General features: G+C 40.4%; 1 protein-coding gene across 5 annotated transcripts in view; it reads right to left on the bottom strand.

Annotated features, from left to right (window-relative positions):
• The window catches only part of MARCHF8 (membrane associated ring-CH-type finger 8), a 90,510-nt gene that overhangs the window by 30,927 nt on the left and 38,684 nt on the right, over positions 1-20,899 (bottom strand). Inside the window, exon 1 of one of the 5 annotated variants that reach the window (XM_010411385.4) lies at positions 19,643-19,819. The exons of the other annotated variants lie outside the window; for them this stretch is intronic. Coding sequence (XP_010409687.1) covers positions 19,643-19,654 — 12 coding nt within the window. The 5' untranslated portion in view covers positions 19,655-19,819. Of the gene's footprint in view, positions 1-19,642; positions 19,820-20,899 lie in introns of those variants that run through there. 5 annotated transcript variants of the gene reach the window in all.

Here is a 20,899-nt window from a genome sequence, read left to right as displayed (position 1 = left end):
TTATTCATATTCACATTAAGCCACTTCACATAGTGGGAGACCAACTCAGAAAAACAACCTGAAAGCAAAAGATAAGCCTAAAAGTAAAACATAGGAGAATTAACAAGCTTTATTCCAGGTGCTGAACTTACAGCTGTGCCTGAAAACATCAACAACAGAAACAAAATCATGAAATCATATGGCTTTAACAGAAAAGACTGACCAACAAAAGGAAAAGACAACAGACCAAGTGGCTTCAATGGCAAAGTTCAAGGAACTTAGGAATTCAAAGAACAAGCCACGCCCCTCGGCGGTTTGGGGAGGGAGGTCAAGGAGGCTGGCACATCACAAATAAAATACAGAACTGAGAAGACGTTCAAAGAGCAAGGCAAACACAGCAGAATGTCAAAGTTAAGTAAGAATCACTTGTCCACGTCTGCACCCCAGTGTGGACAGAAACACAATGCGCTCTATCTCTCTCCTGCCTTGGGAGCAGCTCTCAGAACTTACATGGACGCGTCCAACATGACACAAACTTTTCAGGCACACAGATCCTACATGTAACAGATACGGTTACTTGTTGTGCACTGCCCTGTGCCTGGCTTTGCTAGTTTGGTCCTAGGACTTCAAGAGAGATACAATGCTTGTATTCTTTCTTGACTCCAGCCAGACGGTGGGTAAGGGGAGAAGAGCATTCTCTTCAAAAAGGCCCTCTTCTCCATGGCTTTGTTCAATGTACCACTTTTCTGCATTTTGCATTGCTTTGCTTTCAAAGATTCTGCAAAGTGCTTCCTATCATGCATAACCTGCATCTCCAGCTGCCATTTCAAAAGGGACATCTGACCTCCATCTTCCTTCTTTAACCATCTGAGCTAGAAGAATATATAAAAGCTTTTCTCTTGATGACCAAAGACCACCTCACCTGGAAAGCCAAATTTTTATTTCTGTACAAGACCATCTGGTCTGGTACATCTCACTAAAATTATATCAATTTGCACACTTTTTACATGCACATGCCGTGTGCCCCATTTCAAAGAAAGAAAGTAGACTACAAAGTTTGGCACCCAACATGTTTTACGGATGTTCCTACCTCACTGTTGCCAGACAACCTGCCTAAAATCAACGCACGTCTTTATGTGATGCAACTCATAACAATGAATCCTTCCCTCAGGGAACGAATTATATGAACTACAAAAGACATGATCCAAAAATATACACCTTTCTTGATAATGGAAGCAGTACACATTAAGCTTACAGTGCAAATGCCATTTCAAACAATTTTGTGTATTAAACAATAGAAAGAAAGAGACTGGCACTGAGGAAGTCTGCAATTACAAACGCATTAAAAGGAATAACATTCTTTCTTTAGTCAAGTAATTGCATTTAATGCAACTGCTGGAATTTTCATGGTACACTAAACACGTCAATATGCCAAATCAATTGACTATTTTAAACATTCACAGATTACAAAACCCTCTACGCAACTGGAGGAATTTCTCAAGCTGCCAGCAGACAGAGGAAGCCTGCAGCCTGGAGGGCCTCTCAGAAGAGCTGGCCTTTCCCAGTGCCTGCAGGACCCTGCAGGTGCAGTGCTTGCTGCATGATCAGGACACGTTTTGGCACCTGCTCCTCAGGCAGGGCAGTGGCTGCAACTCAGGCCTGAAACAGGGCCTGGATCACTGCCTCTGCTCATCTAACATGGTCCACAAAGCTGCTCTCATTTTCAACTCATACCACCAAAATATACTGCTAAAACAGTCAATTACCGATTTATCTCTTGGCCAAGGTTACAAAAGCCTCCTGAATCTAGAAGCAGATTCAGAACAACACTAGAAAACTGTGTATTGCCCAAAGTAAGCTTAATACTTCAAGTTGTTTCTATATTGCTCCAGGATTTGACCTTCTTTTCCTCCCTTTACATCTTAATGTAAGATGATTGCTTATTAACCTATTTCTGACTGCATGGACCATAAGGGCAAACAATGCTCCCTAGAGAAATTAGAGAAGTCACTTCCCAGATGATGCTGAGAAAGTGTTCAGGGTATTTTTGTTAACATTTAATACAGTATGGCTAAAAGCACATGACAAAAGAATTCTTGAAAGAGCACTTCTAGATATTGTACCTATTTAGCAATACCTAATCAGTACAGACCAGCTTACTTTTTCCTGAAATTTTACCTCTGCATTTTAATTAGTGCAGTCAGCAAAATATTCTGCCTGGAGCATTTCAAACTAAACTCGGTGCTGAATGATCACAGAAATTTAGGTAAATTATCAGCTAGGGCCTACAGATGCCATTAAACTTACTGAGCCAAACACTGGTTAGAGTGAGATCCTTGTAAGACTCTAACCTGTGAGGTTCTGGAGAGTTTTAAGCTCATTACATTTCTAACATTTGTTTGTAAGTTCAGAGAACTCACTAAAAATAGTGTCTAAGAAAAGCAGCATATTCAGCCATCTTTAAAGAAAACACTGCTCAGGGAAAAAAGATGATTCACACCTAAAGGAAAAATACTTTTCATTTAAAAGATAGTGCATTTGAACTGCAGAGTGAGAATCTTTTAAAGCATAAATGTGCTAATAAATTTTTTTATTAAAAGTTCAGAGTTTCTGATTAATTATCCAGGAAATTTCAGACATGTTGACTGACTATATACTCCCAAGTAATTTAAAGAACATGCACATGTGAATGCCCACATTTACATACTTTTAAGCTTTTTAACTAAAACATCCCACCTCCCTGCTCCACCTGAAAAAACCCCTGCAAAGCTAGGGAAAGGACATACATAGCCAACTACCCTCTCTTTCCCCAAAACTCAAACGCTGATACCAGAAACAAAGGCAAAAAACTCTTGAGATGTTACAGGCTACCCTCACCAATAACCCAAGTGCATTTTATACCATTTTGTCAAGACAGCACGGTTGGTCTCACACAGGGCTTCACCTGATGCTACGGGATGCAGCCAACTAATTTGAGTCCAGAGAGGGCTGCCTGGGACTAGGGAGAAGACACTCCTGGGTACAGCATCCTTCGTGGGCACCCACTGGTGTTCTGCACTGTTTGGTGCTGTGAACATTTAAAGTCATTGCACTGCTACAGTACCAGCACATGGCAAGAACCTGGTAAGACAGTGCTTTGAAACACCTGGCTACATCCCCAGCCTCCTACACCATTGTTAACCACACCCTCCCACAGCCTGGCTCAGCAGGACATTTTCTGCAATTGTGAATTTCCGGGCTTCCTGTAAAAATTCAGAGCTGCAGAAGCCAAAGTATGATGTCTTCTGCTTTCACACATCTGTCTGTCAGGATCATTTTGTTTGCTTACAGTTGTGTGTGAACAACAGTGACTCAAGATGGCCATTTCTCACTGACTAAAAAACTCTGTGACACAGTGCTAGAGGCTGCAAAAGCACACAGGATTTAACACACTCTACATGTACTTCTTGGCCACCTGGGAACACTGCCGGCTCAAAGACTCTGACTGAGCCACTACCAACATCCTGACTGGAAAAAAGTATTTCAGTAACTACAAGTGGTAGTAGGTAGTTTAAAAACACTAATTTATGTTAAAGTATGAGAAACAGAGATAAAAAAATTGCACTAAAAATCCACTAGAAAAACGTGTTTGCCTTTGGACATGGAAATCCACATTTGCTACACATTCTGCTGGGAGAAGCAGGAAGACATCTTAAAGAACGCCTGTGCAGGAAGGGACAGCTTTGCAGTCCTTACACTGTGCAACACTGAAGCCAATGAAGCCATGTTGGCTAAATTAAGCAGGGATGACCCAGCACAGCAGGGCCATCAACCTGCAGGCCAACACACAGCAAAAGGAAAAGAAAAAAAGAGATGTTTTTTGAGCAGGTGGTGTGAATACAGAGAATGGTGCCTGTAGCTGAAAAGGGGATGCTCCATGTGGGCAGCCTCAAAACTAAAAACCTGGAAGACAGTGGAAGACTGTCTGAGGCAATCAGATGGGAGACTAACAAAACGTACCAGCTGAAGAGGCCTTCCAGGAGAGCACTGCTCTTCACCCACTTGGGAAACTCAGCGCACGCACTGTCTAATGAGGAGGGCTGAGCTTTCTGTGTGTCTGAATGAGCCGAATGCCAGCAGCTGTGTAAGAACTAAATTTACCACCACAGTCCCAGGAACGCCTGCATTTTCTGCAAAAATAAAATCTCTGGGCCATTAGCCTATTGAAACAGAAGCTTTTCCACTTAACTGAAGACATTTACTCATTCTCTTTCTGCACCTCTCATGCTCCAGTTCCAGTAAAATCCTGCTTGGTCTCAGAGTTTTTTATGGAAACACACATGCATCAGCTCAAAAGTACTGATATTATGCAAGTAGTATTAAGCAATTCACTTCTTTGGGTTCCTCTGCCTCACTCATTTATTCCTACGAAACAGAAAATGAACTGCAGCTGTGGAGTGTGCAGGCTGACCTACTGGGGACAGTGCTGCATTCCTGCGCTGACACAGCATTTTGTAAAGTTTATTTCCCCAGGGGAAAGGGTTATAAATAAGTCTCATATTCACATTAAATCTCCTGCTCTTTATTTATCTAAAGCTTTGAGTGAGGCCTTTTTTTTGTCACAGGAAATTGCATCAAAGTTTTCAGGAAAAGTGTATTAACTTGTACAATTTGACTTTTGTTTAATTGCCTTTAAATTGACCGCCATCGAAGCTAGATTTTAAAAGCTCAGTTTCCATCTTTTCTATGCTCACTGCTCTACACATTCATTATCTGCAGAAATCACACTGGCTATCTGTGAGATCTGCAGCTGGTTTACAAAATAATACATATTATTAAAATACATAATTTTGTATTTTTTGAAGTAATTTCTAAGACACCACAAAGAACCACTAAATAATTAAAAGCATTTTCATATGCCTGCTGCAAACATATATAGTCAGAACTGTAAGGGAGGCTTTTTTCTCTTAGGCTTTACACCTGTAATTGAGTGAAAAGCTAAAGCAACGAAAGAGCAGCTTCACCACTGGTACTAGAATCCAGCAGAGACGATTCCCTTAGGGGACAGGATCCTCAGTTTGCAAGCTTTTTCACCTAGAGCATCCCACCGACCACGTGCTTACTGATCCTTTTACAAAAAAGTTTCTGATCTGAAACTGAAGCTTCTCAGTCCACACACCCCCTGCCCCAAACCTATTTCTGACTCCTCTTAGTTGTGAAAATACAAAAAATAAAACTACCCCTAAACGTAAGTACCATACTTCATTTGAAACGACTGCTGAAATATCTTCTGGTGATTGAAGAAAAGTAACTACTGCTTTGGAAATCCATTTTTCTTAAAAGCCAAATCCCAAGCAAGCAATATTGTTTATCTGAACATTACAAAAAGTCAAAATTCTCCCTTGGATTTTAAAGGGGCCCTTCAGAAGGCAGCCAGCAAGGAAAAAAAAAAAAAATGCAAAGCATTGTCTAAAAGATAAAACAGATGATTTGGCACAACACGCACTCTGGGAAAAGGCGGGAGTGCAGGGGGAAGGATTAGATGCTGCTGAGCTGCATCTTGCAAGTGCAGGCAGTGGGACTGATCAGACAGTCCCATGGGATAAGGATGGAACCTGCACGAACAACTGGACTGTGCTCTGAAATACAGAGACTTAAATGCACGAAGACTCAAACCAGAACACTGTGGCCCACATTCAGACTCCCCCATATTTAAAATTCACAGTTTTGTGTTTCAATACAGACAGTTACCAAACATGAGTGAGATAGATGTGAATTTGCAAGGAAAAGCTATGGGTTAGATACATTTAGACATCTTTTGCATTTTAACTCTGTTTCCCTTTCACCATTCCTTACACAGATGCGCTGTGCTTTGAGAAAGTCACAAATGTCACTGTGTTTTCACAGGCATCCAGGAGGAAATTCATAGGTGAGATGAAATAATTCCTTAGATCAGGCAAGACCTGAGACTGGTGAGCAGGGATTCCTGCAACAAAACAAGCGTCATGGACAATGGGAATCAACCCAAAGGAAAATGCAGGAAGGATGAGTGCTTGTAAAGAGTAAGCATTTACAACTGATCAAAAGATAACCGTTCACCCAGCAGTTATGACAGTTTCCTATTACCTTTACAGTTCAATTTTTAATAATCCTCCAAACAGGGAGATAGGGATATTTAAATATCAGCTCTGGAAAAAGTCTTGGAGTCTTTAGACACACTCCCTGTAGGCTTCCCTTGTTTAATGTGTGGAAGTGAAGAAAACATCTTGTCTCCGCTGAAAACTAGCTGGGACAAACCTCTTCCAGTCACTTAGAACTCCAAACTTTAGAATCTCAAAGTAGTGAAATAGGCAGCCTTATTCTGCAGCTAAGAACAAAGTAGCATAACAGAGAGGTAAATAACAAAAGCAAAAATTCGAAGGAACAAGTGGCCAATTTTCTATGCAGATGCTCAGAAAAATGAATATTTTGCTTGAGAAGTTCCTTAACACTATCTGCTGCTAGTACCCAAAGTGACAGAATGAATGACATCAAAAAGAGGATGTAAAATCAGAAGAAGCTCTCTTAGTACATTAAAGTATTTAGGTAACACCCACATTATCACCACAAATTAGGCTGTACTACAGGATTGAAACTTTGGTGCACAGTGCACGTGCGTTCTTATACAGCACCTTTCCTCCAAAACCATATTCCCTCTCCAGAGGAAATACTGCACTCGTTCAGTGTTGAACAGCACTAGACAGCAGCTTAAAATAAGAACAAGATGATACCTGTAACAGAGACACGATGAGGCCAGTTTGCAATTTACAGCCTCTTGCAAAACACACGCCTGGAGTTTGATATCAGTATCCTGAAGTAGGCAAACCTGGCAGTTACTCGGCAGACAAGAAACCTGAGGCACAAGGAAATTATGCTGCCCTGATTGAAATTCACCCGTTTGTACTACTGTTGTACGCGGTGTTGCGCCGTGTCACAGCCAGCAGCCGTGTCCTGTTACAGGCACATGGCCAAACTGTGTGTGTGGTTTGCAGAGGACGAGTTTCCTGTGCAGCAAAGCCACGCCAAAGCAAGGAGAACATGAGCGAGACAAGAGCTCTCCCTTCCATTCTTCTTGGTTGTAGAATGTGAATCTCCAAGCTGGATCTTGTCAGGGCATTGATTTTCACAGGGAGTATCAGACTTTGAGATCTGCTTTAAGAGCTGCCTCCCAGAGCCCACCACCTGCCAAAATGCTGACTACTTCTTAGTAACTGCTTCCTTCAAGTCCGAATGATGTATGTCACTCTACCAATCTCACTTTGCCCCTGAAACTTTTCTATTTGTCCCCACCACTTGTAAATTTCATCTCAAATTGTCATTGCACTTCCCTGGCTGCATAATGACCTCTAACTCTCTAAGCATGTGGTCCATGAGCATGCAGAAGGTGCTCCACAAGGTCCTCATTCCTGTACGTGGGGGCAAGCAAACTGAGGGTGATGCAAACAACTGATAAATGTTCAAAGATACCTAATTTGTTTTATTTTGGGGATTTTTTCAGTTTGTTTTGTGGTGTTGGGGTTTTTTGTGTTGCAAGTGAGGCCCCACAGCATAAGGAATCTACAGGCACTTCCAAAAGAGTTAGGCTTCCTCTAGGTGCTTGGATATTTAAGTTTTTCCAGCCTTTGGCACACTCAGAAACCCTGCTGCCTGTGCTCCCAAGCACATGGGCATAACTGGAACATAGCAGTGTAACTGAAGTACAGAGAATTACATTTCAGGAGGGACATGTTTTGGTGCGAGACTAAAGACTTATGGATATTAAAAAACAGGAGCTGCTTCCCAAAGTGACAGGGTGAAACCAGCAAAGCCCACACATAAACATTGCTTATAAGTAAGCATTGCTTCAGCAGCAGAGATACAGTGAGGAGAACAGGAAATGAACCAGTGACCACATCAAGTGCACCTTCAGCCACCACCACTGTCCCCAGCACCATCTTAACTCGCATTACACCTGCACTTTCTGTCTCCTTGTGCCTTTTATCACCCTTGATTCTTCTTAAGATACTGCTCTTCCCATATGAACCAGCCCTTTTCTCCTGTCTTTCTGCTGGTGTCTATATTATCTTTTTCTGTATCCTTCCCCACCACTGCAATAACTTGGAAATATATTTAAATTCAACGCAAGAAATGGAATTTGGGATGTTATACAAAGGAGGGTGACTTCCATATCAAGAATCTAGAATGGATAGAAATCTGCATAAAATCTAATCCCAGGTACAAAGGGGAGTTCCTGTAAGCTTTAGAAAAAAGGACTGCAATAATTTTTAAATCCAGAAGGATTCTATTTCTCTGCCAACTAACACTCCTCAAAGGTGGAGTATTAGATTTGGCTTCCAGTTTAACATACCCTTCTAAAAAATAATTATAGATATGATGGCTTTATTCCCTGAAAGATATGGGGTTAATCCCACTATACAAACGTTACAAATACTGGAGGTCCTAGAATGACTGGAACATTCTGTCTGGATGTAATTAAAAATCAGAATACTGTGCCAAAATCAATTGATGCTTTCAAGAAAGAAGATAATTCAGGAGCAAGGCTGTGTACTGCTAAGCAATACAACACATGGCAAAAGGCTAGAATAGAATCAGAAATCTTAAAATCCAATGCAAGAAAATTTAAAGATGACTACAGCAATCAACACAAGGCACTAAGAGGAATGGATACCGGCATAAAAACTGAAGGTTTTACTGGAGTAAAAAGACTACCAGGCGTATTTATGTCAAATGCATTAAAATGCATATATAGATATATATACATATATATTAAAACAAAAACCTGACAAACTACATTTTGTTTTCATTTAATAGAAAGAATCTGCACTAGACGGGGTCAAATCAAGGGCTACAGTAAATTAAGTCATAGAAACACTCTCAAAAGTGACTTGAAATCCTTCAAGTGTCACCTCAATTTTAATGAGAAGGTAGTTGACTTCATTCGTACCACAGACAACAACAAAGAAGAAAGGTTAGGCTGAGCAAGGGCTGAGGAACTAGGAGGTGCACTTTCTGTAGTCAGACCTTTATGGCCTTGGACACCAAACCTTCCCAAAGCTCAGCTGAAAAGAATGGGACAGAGTCAGAGATCACCTCTGAAAAGCGCTGACAGGTAAAAGTGGTTCATATCTATAAACGGTAAAGAAGAAGACAACTTGCAAAAACGCTCGTGTTACAATGAGCAGATTCTCTTCCCACTGCTGATCAGGAGCTCATGTTTCCTTCTTGTTAAATTCACACTTCTTGCTATTGCAGATGCTCTGTTTTCATCTCAGATGTATCTGTATTCACCCTTCTTTTCCTTTCAGCGAAAAGATGTCAACATCTTCCCTGGAGTCAGACATGTGAGAAGGCTTCTACTTGTGCGTCCGCAAATCAAAAGCAGCTAATACATGGCATGGCATGGCAAAGTGAAAACTCTTTTAAATAAAAAGCAGAAGAGCAAAAAAGGGAAAGGAGGATAGAGCAAGTAATAAGCAATAGAATCTGCAATACAACTGAGGAACATAAAAACAAAATAAATAATCCTCCTCTAGCCCAAATTTTTTTTGTTTGCTTTGTTTTTTTAATGACAGGATGTCTCTTACATTTCTTTTTTGAATTTGGGATGAAAAATGTAGGTCTTCTAACAACAATTTGCAGAAACCATTAATGGTTTAAAGCATCAAGAAAAACTAGACTGAAGAGCCTGATTCACAAGCTTTTTCATGGGCTAGGGGAAGATTATCAGACAGCAAAGGAGAATGCAGAGTTCCTTTCCAACTGTACCCACCCAAGGAATATTCTTGTCCCTGTTGTACTTTATTCGACTTTGAGATAATGGGCTGCAGAAATGAGACTGTTAAAACATCCATCCTACAACTGCTACATCTCAGAAATCCTTTCACAGAAGAACTTCAGCTCCCACCACTAAGTTTCTTCCAGTTGTCATCTGCCATAATATTATTAAGATTTTGTAGAGTACACAGTTTCTTGATCAAAAGACTGAAATACGAGATAAAAATCTGCATTTGGGTAGATTATCACTGCATTTACCTAGCTTGATTTTTCAATATGAATTTGGCCTCTGTTCTGTTTGTTTCTTAAAAAGACTACCTTTCTTGAATTATCACATATATTGCCCTATGCCTGTTCCTCTCCACAGGACAGCTCGTGACTTTATGCCAGGTAACCAGGAGATAGTCTCAATCTCACCTCTAAAAGGGCTTTGCTCCAGTATAGCTGAGGGAAACAGAAGAAAGGTTTATAGAAATGGCTTCTTGTAATGAGCTACATTTCTCATTATCTATAACACTGCTGCTTACAGCTTATTAGGAGTGATATCCTCTTACTTTTAAACCACACTGTGTAGGTTAAGGCAACCTTACTGAGAAATTGGCTTGGTCCTGGCACCACTCCTCAACTCCTCTTTACATTTAATGAAGCATTTTTGGCAGAAAAGAAAATGCCCAGTGCCTAATTAAGAGCTTTGATAGGGTTGTAATTTGTTGAAATGCCACAGGTATGTCATGAAAACCATGGTGCAAAATACCAACACAAAACTCCCTGCCTTGCACAGCCAGTGAAAGTTTGCCAATCAAAATAAGCTTTATGGACAGAGTTTTTTTTTTTTTTTTTTTTATTTTGCCTGTCTACAGTGTGTTTGCAATTTAAATACAGGTATTTTGGTAAATCATAAGCCTTCAAAGTACAGCTTAGGCTTATAGCTCTCCTACCCTTGCAGCCATTAAGAAAAAAAATGGAGAAAATGTCTTTTGATTGTGACAATGCCTTCAGTTGAAAAACTGATATGGCAATCATGAGGTATTGTCATAACAACTTGTCACCAAAGTTCATCACTTTAAGGTTGATGAAAAACAACAGGGACAGTTATAAACCACTGTCCTTTAGAAAGCAGCAGCTCCCAAGCTTTGTACACAAAGCTGTTTCAGGGATGCTGCCTGCAGCTAAGCTCATGTCTCTTAATATAAGAGCTTCTGTCCAGCTGTAATAACTATACCAGACTGCAGCAGGGATGATCACTAAGTCAACTCCTACTCTGACCCGTAATTGTAACCTGGGAAATGAGAAGACAACAGAAGTCAGGAGACTAATTTCACTTGAAACAAGGGATATTTTTAGGGAGAACAACATGCAGTCAGTACTCTCACAAAGACCAGAGTGGGTGCAGGGCCACAATTACGGGAGAGGGAAGTATTAAAAAAAAGTAAAATAGCAGAAGCAGAGTTCCTGAACAATGCAGACAGAAAACACAGGGATTATTACTCTAACCATGATGGCCCAGCCTGGATTTGAAAGTAGAGCTGGTGCCTCAAATAGCCTAAGGTATTACATTTGGTTCTTCAAACTTATCTGACCCCTTTGAGACAGACAAATACTTCCTTGGGGAAGAGTGTTGTTACATTTCAACATCCTAATATTAACCACTGACTGTCAATTGAGATAAAATAAGTACCCCAGTGAGTCATAAAACACTGATTTTCCATTAGACAGCAAGAGAGAAACTGAAGACAAGTAACAACAACAAAATCAGTAGTTAACAGAAACCAGATGGAATAGTAAAAACTGTTAAACTATTAACTTAATATCAAGAGAAAGAAGTAACAGTTTGGAGTAACCACAGAATGCCTCAATATGGAGACCAACCAACCATCACAGTCATCATAAGGAAGCTTAAATTGACTGGTTTTGAGATTGCTTCCTGTTACACTGGGCTAAGCTGGGAACTTGACATTAAATTAGAAAAAGGGAAAAAAAGATCCCCAGACAAGAGAAACACAAAAAGCGATGTTAGCAGCAACTCAGCTGCCCAACAGAAGGTGCAGAAACCAATCTCTGGAAGAACATTTTAAAGATATTTCTTCCTTCTCCCAACAGTCTCCTGCTACTCCCTCTCTTTTGAACAGCCAAATTCTACCACTGAAGAGTTTCAGATTCCCATAATAATAACAATAATAATAATAATAATAATAATGCATCTCCAAAGTCTTTGCCAGGACCTAGTTTAAGGACTGTCTAGAAATGTGCTTGTTTGTCACCAAATTGCCACTTGAAGCATTACTGGCTCTAGTACACATAATCCAAACTGTTCACCACTTTTTAAACAATGACAATTTAATTTCAGTGAGCTCTGATACACAAAAAAACCCCCATTACTCAAGTTTCAAAATTATGAAATTAGCTTAAAATTTGTAAGACAAAAGCATGCATCCTCAGTCACAGAAGCTGAGTACACCAAAATACATGATAAAACAAGTCAGCAGCACTGCCTGGTAACTGCAACAGAGGAAGCAAACCTTAAAAAATACACGTTTCAACCATTACTTAAAAATTTTTGTTGAGTAAGATTAAAAGAAACAAGGAACCTTTATCTTAATAACTTTTCTTTCAGTTACATGAAGGACAAATGCATGTGAATGGTCAATGCAGAGATCACAAAATTACCATTTTTTTTAACATACCCATTGCTTCAGTACCACTACTTAGATTTTGCTTTTGAACGTGTTATATCTCGGAAAGAACTAACAGTGTGTTTTAGTTGTTTTGGGTTTTTTTTTGGTGAAGGGGTGAGGATGATGATTTGGTTTCTTTTCTGGATTTTTTTATGGTTTTGTTGGGGTTTTAGTGGTTTGGGGTTGGTTTGGTTTTTTGTTACTTTCTTTTTCTTTACTGGGACTGAAATTTAAGGTGGTTTTTTTTCCACCAAATAAGGCTGCCATTCAGAGAGGCAAGACTGTCTGATGTTATCACCTAGCCAACAGGCTGAAGTCATTGTGTCCTTTGCCAAAAGGCAAAATAGAAAAAAAAAATGGATGAGACAAGAGGTAAGGGTGTGTGTTGGGGAAATAATCCAAGTAGTCTTTCAGCCCTGAACTGCTTAAGTGAAGAAATGGGAAAATCACCTTCTTGCAGTATTCTTCTACATAACCTCACCTTCTCCAAGCCAATAATCTCTTTGGACTACATCCTATGTTTTTAAGCACTTCTGAACAGCTTTACAGTACCCTTCTGGTGTTTACAGATAACATCAAAATAAGACAACTTGGAAGAAACAGCACTGGTGGATATGCTTTGTCCAGCTGTAAGATGAAAGGCTTGAGTTGAGCTGTTCGGATTTCGTCACAGCTAGGCTCATGAAGAAAGCACTCAAAGGAATGAAAAATTCCTGCCAAGCAGGAGATGAAGTTCAGGGCAAGGGTATTTTAATTCATTTCAAGAAGGGCAGCACCCAGTCAGACTTTACAGAGCCTGTGAAGTGATACTGGCAGAGAGAAAGAACTGTTACCTCCTTCAAGCCCACTGTGGAACTCTCTTGTGAAAAACTAAATCACTTCAGTGAGAGTAAAAGATGACATGAACCTCACAGGTTTTGCTCCTGAGAGAAGCAATGGAACTTTACAACACAGATCTTCAGAGACCTACTTTTCTTTAGCCAATCTGACCTGCTAAAGTGTAGTTTCTGAGATGACTGGCAGAGGCATTGATTGTTTGACTGCTTGTTCTTTATCATCTCAGTCTGAGCCACAGAAGGTTCCCACACGCTTTATAACAGCCATCAAGCAAATACATTTAGCAGCACTAAAAAGCATTTAGCAGTTACTTGGTGAGCTTTCAGTCAAGATCATAAAGTAGCACCAGGAAAGCTCCCAATCATTGCCCTTGTCTTTCATTCAAGTAGAGCAGGCAGATCATAGAATCTGAGAATCATCAAGGCTGGAAGAGACCTTTAAATCATTTAAGTCCAGCCATCCACCCAGCACAACCACTGTAACCCCTAAACCACCAAAGCACATCACCCAGCACCAGATCCAGGTGCTTCTTAAACAGCTCCAGGGGTGCTGACTCCACCACATCCCTGGGCAACCTATTCCAATGTCTGACCACCTTAAGAGTGAAGAATTTTTTTTCTAATATTTAATCTCAATCTCCCATCTCAGCTTTAGGTCATTTCCTCTTGTCCTCTCTGTAGGCAGAGGAGAAAAGACCAGTCCTCACCTCACTGCAATCTCCCTTCAGGCAGTTGTAGAGGGCAATGAGGTCCCCCCAAGCCTCATCTTGAGATTAAACAAAACCAGCTGCCTCAGCCATTCCTGTAAGACAAGTTTTCTAGACATTTCACGAGCCTTGTTGCCCTTCTCTGGACACACTCCAGCACCTCAGTGCCCTTTCTGAAGTGAGTGGCCCAGGACTGAAGGCAGTACTTGAGGTGTGGCCTCACCAGTGCTGCGTACAGGGGGACGATCACTGCCCTGGTCCTGCTGGCCGCACTATTCTTGATACAGGCCAAGATGCCAACGGCCTTCTTGGCCATCTAGACCCACTGTTGGCTCACATTCATCTGGCTGTCAACCAGCACCCCCAATCCTTTTCTGTGAAACAGCTCTCAAGCCACTCCTCCCCCAACCTGTAGCGCTGCATGGAAAAGGGACATTGCTAACAAAGAAATATGGATTACAAGACACATTATAGAAGAGTATTTTTAGGAAATCCAACAGTAAGAAAGAAACTAGTAACTTTAGCAACAAGTGGAAAGAAACTGTAAGTGAAAACAACATATCCAGATGAAACAAAATTTAACAAAAATTAAATCCCAAGGTCGAAAACACATCAAGTAGAGGCATGAAAGGCAAGGAGAGCAAGTCACAAAAAGACATCAAAAATGAGGTGGGAAGAATAACCTAATCTGAAATATTGTCTGTTCTTTACAGATTTATGAATGTTAAAGATCATACAGAAAAAGTTTCTTCTTTTTTTTTAATATGTGTCTTGTTTTTCTCAGTAACTCAATGCAATAGTAACTTACCAAAGTTTAGCTCTGCTTTATAGGTCGGACTGAACTGTCTATTGACAATTGCCTATTTTTGCCCTTCTCCAGATGCTCTTCTAAGATTGTCATGCAGGGGCAGGGTTTCCCCATTGAGGCTGACTCATTTCTACTGCAGCTGACAGGAATCCTGCTCTTCCAAAACCTTTGTAGTCCTTTGACATAACTCACAGTGAAGGAGTCCATACGGCATGCAAAGCATTATTAAAAAATACAGAAGGTACAAATGGGTAGCTACAACATTTGTGGTCGTGCTGCATGTGACAGAGACAATTCTCTGTCAAACCACTCATCACAAAAGCTTTATCAATTTGCTCCATCTTCCAGTATATTGGGGAGGCACCATTATATGGGTGATGATATGCCTACATTTGAGATATCACATAATTACATGACTCTTTTTTCACTACTCCCTAAACACCTCCTGTTGCACACTGCCACAGTGCTTCAGTCCAGCCTGGTACAGCAGTTCTTTTGTTCTCAATTCTAGCTATGGTCTTAACTTTGTTGACAGCTTCAGCACTCCTGTTATCATAAGCGTAAGGGCTCTTTGGGTCTTTGAGTCAGTTCCCTGGATTAATCAGCATTCATGAGATATGCATTTAGTGCTGAAGAGTTCAAGAAAACATTATTTTCTACTCCTGTACAAGAGGTGATTCTCTCCAAAAACTGAATTTAGATCTTAGTAAAAAATAAGCAAATCAAAAAACAACAGTACATGACAGGAAGCGAGCTGGAAAAAAGAAATGCCACTAGTGCCTCAAATACCTATAGTGCAGAGATGCAAAGTATCCTAGGATGACACTACAAAGATGACAAAACAAAACCGAATTCCCCAAATCCCAGTCTGCAATTGTTGCTGTCGGATCCTTCCTGACCTCCATTTTCTCAGTGCTTTCAAGCTGCCAGCCTTCACTAGCTTCACACAAACTCCTCCAGAAGCACAGGAAAGGCACAGTGGCTAAATCTCTGCAGAGTCCAGTGCAGAGGTGGTCTGACTTGGAGAGATTTAACTGGCCTATTTGTATTCATGGTTTTATATCTCAGTCCAAGGTCATAAGCATCTGTATGCCAACATTTACAAATGGTGTTGAAATGCCTTTCTGTTAGCTTTAAGCTCGGATGTTGTGTGCGTCTGCAATCGTCTCACTTCAGGATTGTTCTCTAAACATTGCTGAAGGGCAAATACACGACCAAATAGCTCCAGAGCAAAACTGCAATGACTATCATTTATTGTATGCAAAACATCAAAATGCTACTTTACCTCCAGTCTGTTCACTTGCTGTTATTTTAATATGAATGCACAAATAAACCAGACCAAACCTGAGCTGTGCCAAGATAGCACATCACTCAGCCCTTTGCCCAAGACTTGCCCAGAGAGAAGCAGCTGCAGCTTGGCACATGTCTGCACTGATGTGCTCATTCAGCTTTTGGACTGGGCTTGTCTGTACTGACAGTCATGTCCTAACTCACTCGAGTTGCAGTGAATCCATGGAGATGCACATGGTTGCCTGCTATCCCTCTGTCTCCACCAAATCTTACATATGGTCATGGCCCTACTGGAAGCTTTGTATTCCTTCCCATCCTGCAGTCATTCCCAGGAGGGAAGAAATGGACAACGGTATTTCAGTTGTTTCTGCTCAGACATCAGAGCATCCTGTGCCTGTTGGACAACAAGATGCAGAAGTCTGGGGAGGTGTGGTGGGGGGAAACCATATCTGTCCCTCCTCTTACAGACCCTCCCTTGTCACCAGGGGCCAAGACCTGCCCACGATGAAGTGGTCAAATCCATTACAGTGTTGAGGCTGAAGCACAAGGAGATGATGGCATCCGTTTGCTCTCCTCCACCAAACCCAGGTGCAGAGATCTCCAGCCCCACCACTGTTTCTTCTCCCAGCCACATCCATGGGAGGAAGGCAATCACTGTCCTTCCCCGCTGCTGGCAAAAGAGGGAGTCTTCCCTGGTATCTACTACTTTTACCAAGGACATCACAGTCATTTAAATACTATTACAATATGAGGCTGCTTTTATATCACAGAACTGACTAATAACTCCTCTTCCATTTGCTGCTTTAAAACCAGTATAAGCATACTCTTCACTTCAGTTTGTGACATTTCTTGCTGCTGCTAAATAGGGAATAGTTTAACTGTATTTCTGATTCTGCCATCAGAAGCCTTTATATCCCATTACAAAGACACACTGAGATAGGAGATGAAACTGGTAAGGAGTTTTATCAAATAAATCTCAGCCCTGCTGCTTGCCACAGCCTGAATAGAGAGTATGTTTCCTCTTCTGGTTTGATTCCAGCTCTTCACAGTGATCTACAGAAAAATAAAAAAAATTTATTTCTGCCCTTTTCTTCCTAATTCATTACCTTTTTTTTTTTTTATGTTCAGTACAATCTCTCATCTTCCTGTATCTGTAAGTAATGCCTGAAGTGTTCTGTTCAGTCAAAATGTTTTTCCCACTCTCAGCTGATGGAGCAAATTTTTGGCAACTTTTGAAGATACTTTAATCCAGAACATTTCCCAGACATGTGAAAGTTTATCATCATTGTAACAATGTCTGAATTTTTTAAAATTGTAAAAATGAGAATAAAAATTCTCTTTCCAAGACTGAGATTTTATGATCAACAGTCCATCCATATGATTTTATGATCGTAGTCCATCCAGGTCTCTCATGCTTCAGCTTCTTGAAGATTTTGAGGAATTTCTGAAGCATGGGCATAAGCCCAAGCACTTTCATATGACACATGAAATATGCCACTTTTATCTGGGCCCAAACTGGTTTAAGACAGGGTGAACACGTTTGAGTCCCCTCTACGCAAACAATGCTTTTGTAAATGTAATTGTGGCTTTGTGATACAGTGATAGCATTAAATAGTATTGATCATAAAAAAGAATTCATAAAATCAGCTGAGTGGGTGGCAGGGTGGAGACTAAGTACAGACAAAATGTGAACGTGGCTAGTTGAAAAAGAACAACATGGAGACACTTTTAGAAAAGTTAATTTTAAATTATCAATATATTAAACAAGCAAGTACAGAAATAACACTTCCTTCCCCATACCCTGATGACTAGATAACACAACTCTGGACTCTAGGTGTAACTGAGCAGCAGAGCAGTAAAATACACTTCATTGTTAAAAAAAATCTTAAAGTTTAAGTCACTTTAATCACAAATACATCTCCACTGACTTTAGTCAATTAACTGAATGCACAGGACCTCTTAAGTCTAATAAAATCAGATAAAGAATTCTGCTAGCAAGCTTCCATGAAACAAGGATTTTACACATTGAGAGGCCATACATTCAGTTGTAAGAGAATATTAGACTGCCACCTCTCTATCTCATGGCAAATACTGAAGCATCTGCAAAATTCAAGTAGCAGAGCAATTCTCAATGTATGCACAGCACATAAATTTGAAGAACTTTCACATATAAAGTCAAAACAAGCTTTTAAAGTTTTTGAGTCAACATTTCAAGTTATTTAGGACCACCAAAAGTATTCATGCGCTCTCCACCAAAGCCACAGACTGATAATGTGTGAGACAAAATCTTGTCATTCCCAATTGTTAAAAAGCAAAAAAGAAACGTCACTAAATAACATATTCTTGTGTACATGCAAATTTTATTTAGGTGATCGAGTCATCTTGGAAGACAACATACTGGCAGACAGCACACATCTAAGCTCCACCAAAAACCACGTGACCATCAATCTCCTCGAGGATTTCACATAAAGCTGACAATTTTTGCTTCCACCAGCAATGCTTATTTACTAAATCCTGGGCTGGACTGCAAGCAATCTTTTTGAAAAGGGAACAACTCATCTGCACAGCAAAGCACCATTTTGTCCTGGTTGTCTAGCAAGGACTCTTGATCTTTGCACTGTCGAGTTTTATCAGCCCACTAAAATAAATAAACAAACAAACATAGATAAATGCCATCCTCCCCAAAGCTCAAGCAGATCCCCAACAGGCAGGATGCACACCCGCACAGAACAGTTTGCAGCCAGAAGCAGCACACGTACACACGAACACACTTCAGACAAACAAAGCAAATAACATTTGAACATTCTTGCCAAATGAGATTCTGTTTGTGTACCTCCTTCTCACACATATGCACAAACCCACATATCACACAGCAAATCATGTTCACAGAACAGAACAAAGACCCTGTGTTATTGTTCTGTAAGGTCTTACAAAATCCCCTTCTTTGTCTATAACTGAATTAACAGTACTGCTAGAGCCCTGATAATTTAAACATACAAAGCTTGCAGAGACAGACTATAAATTTCTTTTAGAGCAACTGGTAAAGTCAAAAAATACAGATATGCTTTGAGAACAGAAGCTCCTCTTTACAAGCACCTTTATTCAGCAAATTAAAAAAAGTAGAAATATTGCAGCCATTCAAATGCAGACCCTCTGAAAGGACACAACTGGAGCTTAAGGCTTATCACATCAGCCGTGTTTTAACAGAATCTCTTATGGTTACCTTCCCCCCAAACAGAAGTGCTAATAACTAATAAAATAAAAAAGCCACCTTAAAAAAAACCCCTCAAAAATTTCCAAAAACCAGCAAGTTGTCTCCCTGTTTTTAAACCCCAGCACCTTTAGAAAAATGTCATCAAGAATGAAAGAACCATGGTAAAAGAAAAAGATGCATCTTCATAATCATAACTGAACAAAGTATGACACTAAAAGGGATCATTCAGGTAGCACTCTAACGAGGAGCCTGTCCAGCAGCCTCCCTTGACAGGCTGCCCTGACACACATACATCTCGCAAGGCTCAACAGCATCCCTCTGCCAACAAGACATTCTCCTACCTGAAGCTTCATTTTCCAGCATGAATGCACGTGTGTATCCTCAGTGCAGCTTTTCCTGGTTGCATGACTCCTGTTCTCCAGCTTAAAGAGACAGGGGTGCAAGTAGAACTGCAGTCTGCCCTACATTTGGCCGCAGATGAATAGAAAGAGTTGGTGCAGTACTTGCCTGGGCTTGTTTAAGTTGCCTAAATATAAATACTAGTGTAGCTCAAACTAGACTAACTACTTCCTCCAGCTGATTCCAGTGAAAAGAACTCGTGATGAATAATGCATGAGAGCTCCTATGAACATGCTCCATTCCTTGCAGCAGCTGATGTCTCCCTGCTTCCCCAAAGCAATCCTTAGCAATTTTTGTGCTATGAAGCATAACAATTCTCCAAATGTCCAAAGAGCAAGAAGGATGACCCTTCCAGATCCATTTTCTTTCCTCATTAGTCAAATAGAGCTGGTAATTTTCTTTTTTCTTCATTGAAAATGTACGTAGCTAGAAGTCAAAGAAGGCATAGTAAGCACAGAACCGTATCTCTGTGATAACGTAACACTTGTAAATTCAGTTGCTTAGTAATTAATTTTTCTTATTCTTAAGGGCTGTGAGGGAAGAGAAGCTGTGTAAGGATGAACAGTGAAGACAGCAAAAGAATGTGACAGACCAGAAAATAATACTGTACGAAGAAAGTGGGGGAAAAAATGCTTACTGCAGCTGGCGAGTTCAGTTGACAGTTTACAGAAAAAAATATTTTTCAGGAGAACTTGTTGGGTGGATTAATATGGGGCATAAACTCACCCGCTTATTCTCTTAAGCAACACCTTTTGCTGTGTCAGTAAAATTTTTCAAGCCAACTACAAAAATCAGGTATTCTTGCAAAGAGTGAACAAACAGAAGAGTAATTTGCAGGTAATTTATTCGCAAACGCGATTACTGCAATAGGCAGATGTTACTTGTAGGTTTGGGTCTATTTCTCAGAATTGTTTTGCTTTGATTTCGTTGTTAGATAAACATCAAGTTATTTGGCATCTCTGTATCAGTCATCCACTGCAATTCAAGTGACACTGCTGTCCAAACACAAGTGACAAGGCTCTCAAAAGTAGTTTCCTGTAAAGGAAATGTGGCTTGTCAGTCTCCCAAGCAACAAGAGTTCGGGCCATAGGAAATGGCTTCAAATTGCACCAGAAGAGGTTTAGATTGGCTCTTTGGAAAAATTTCTTCACTGAAAAGGTTGTTAAGTGTTGGAGCAGGCTACCCAGGGAAGTGATTGA

The sequence above is a fragment of the Corvus cornix genome, chromosome 6 (assembly GCF_000738735.6).
Source record: "Corvus cornix cornix isolate S_Up_H32 chromosome 6, ASM73873v5, whole genome shotgun sequence".
Lineage (NCBI taxonomy): Eukaryota > Metazoa > Chordata > Aves > Passeriformes > Corvidae > Corvus > Corvus cornix.
This window is presented reverse-complemented; position numbering and strand designations above follow the sequence as displayed.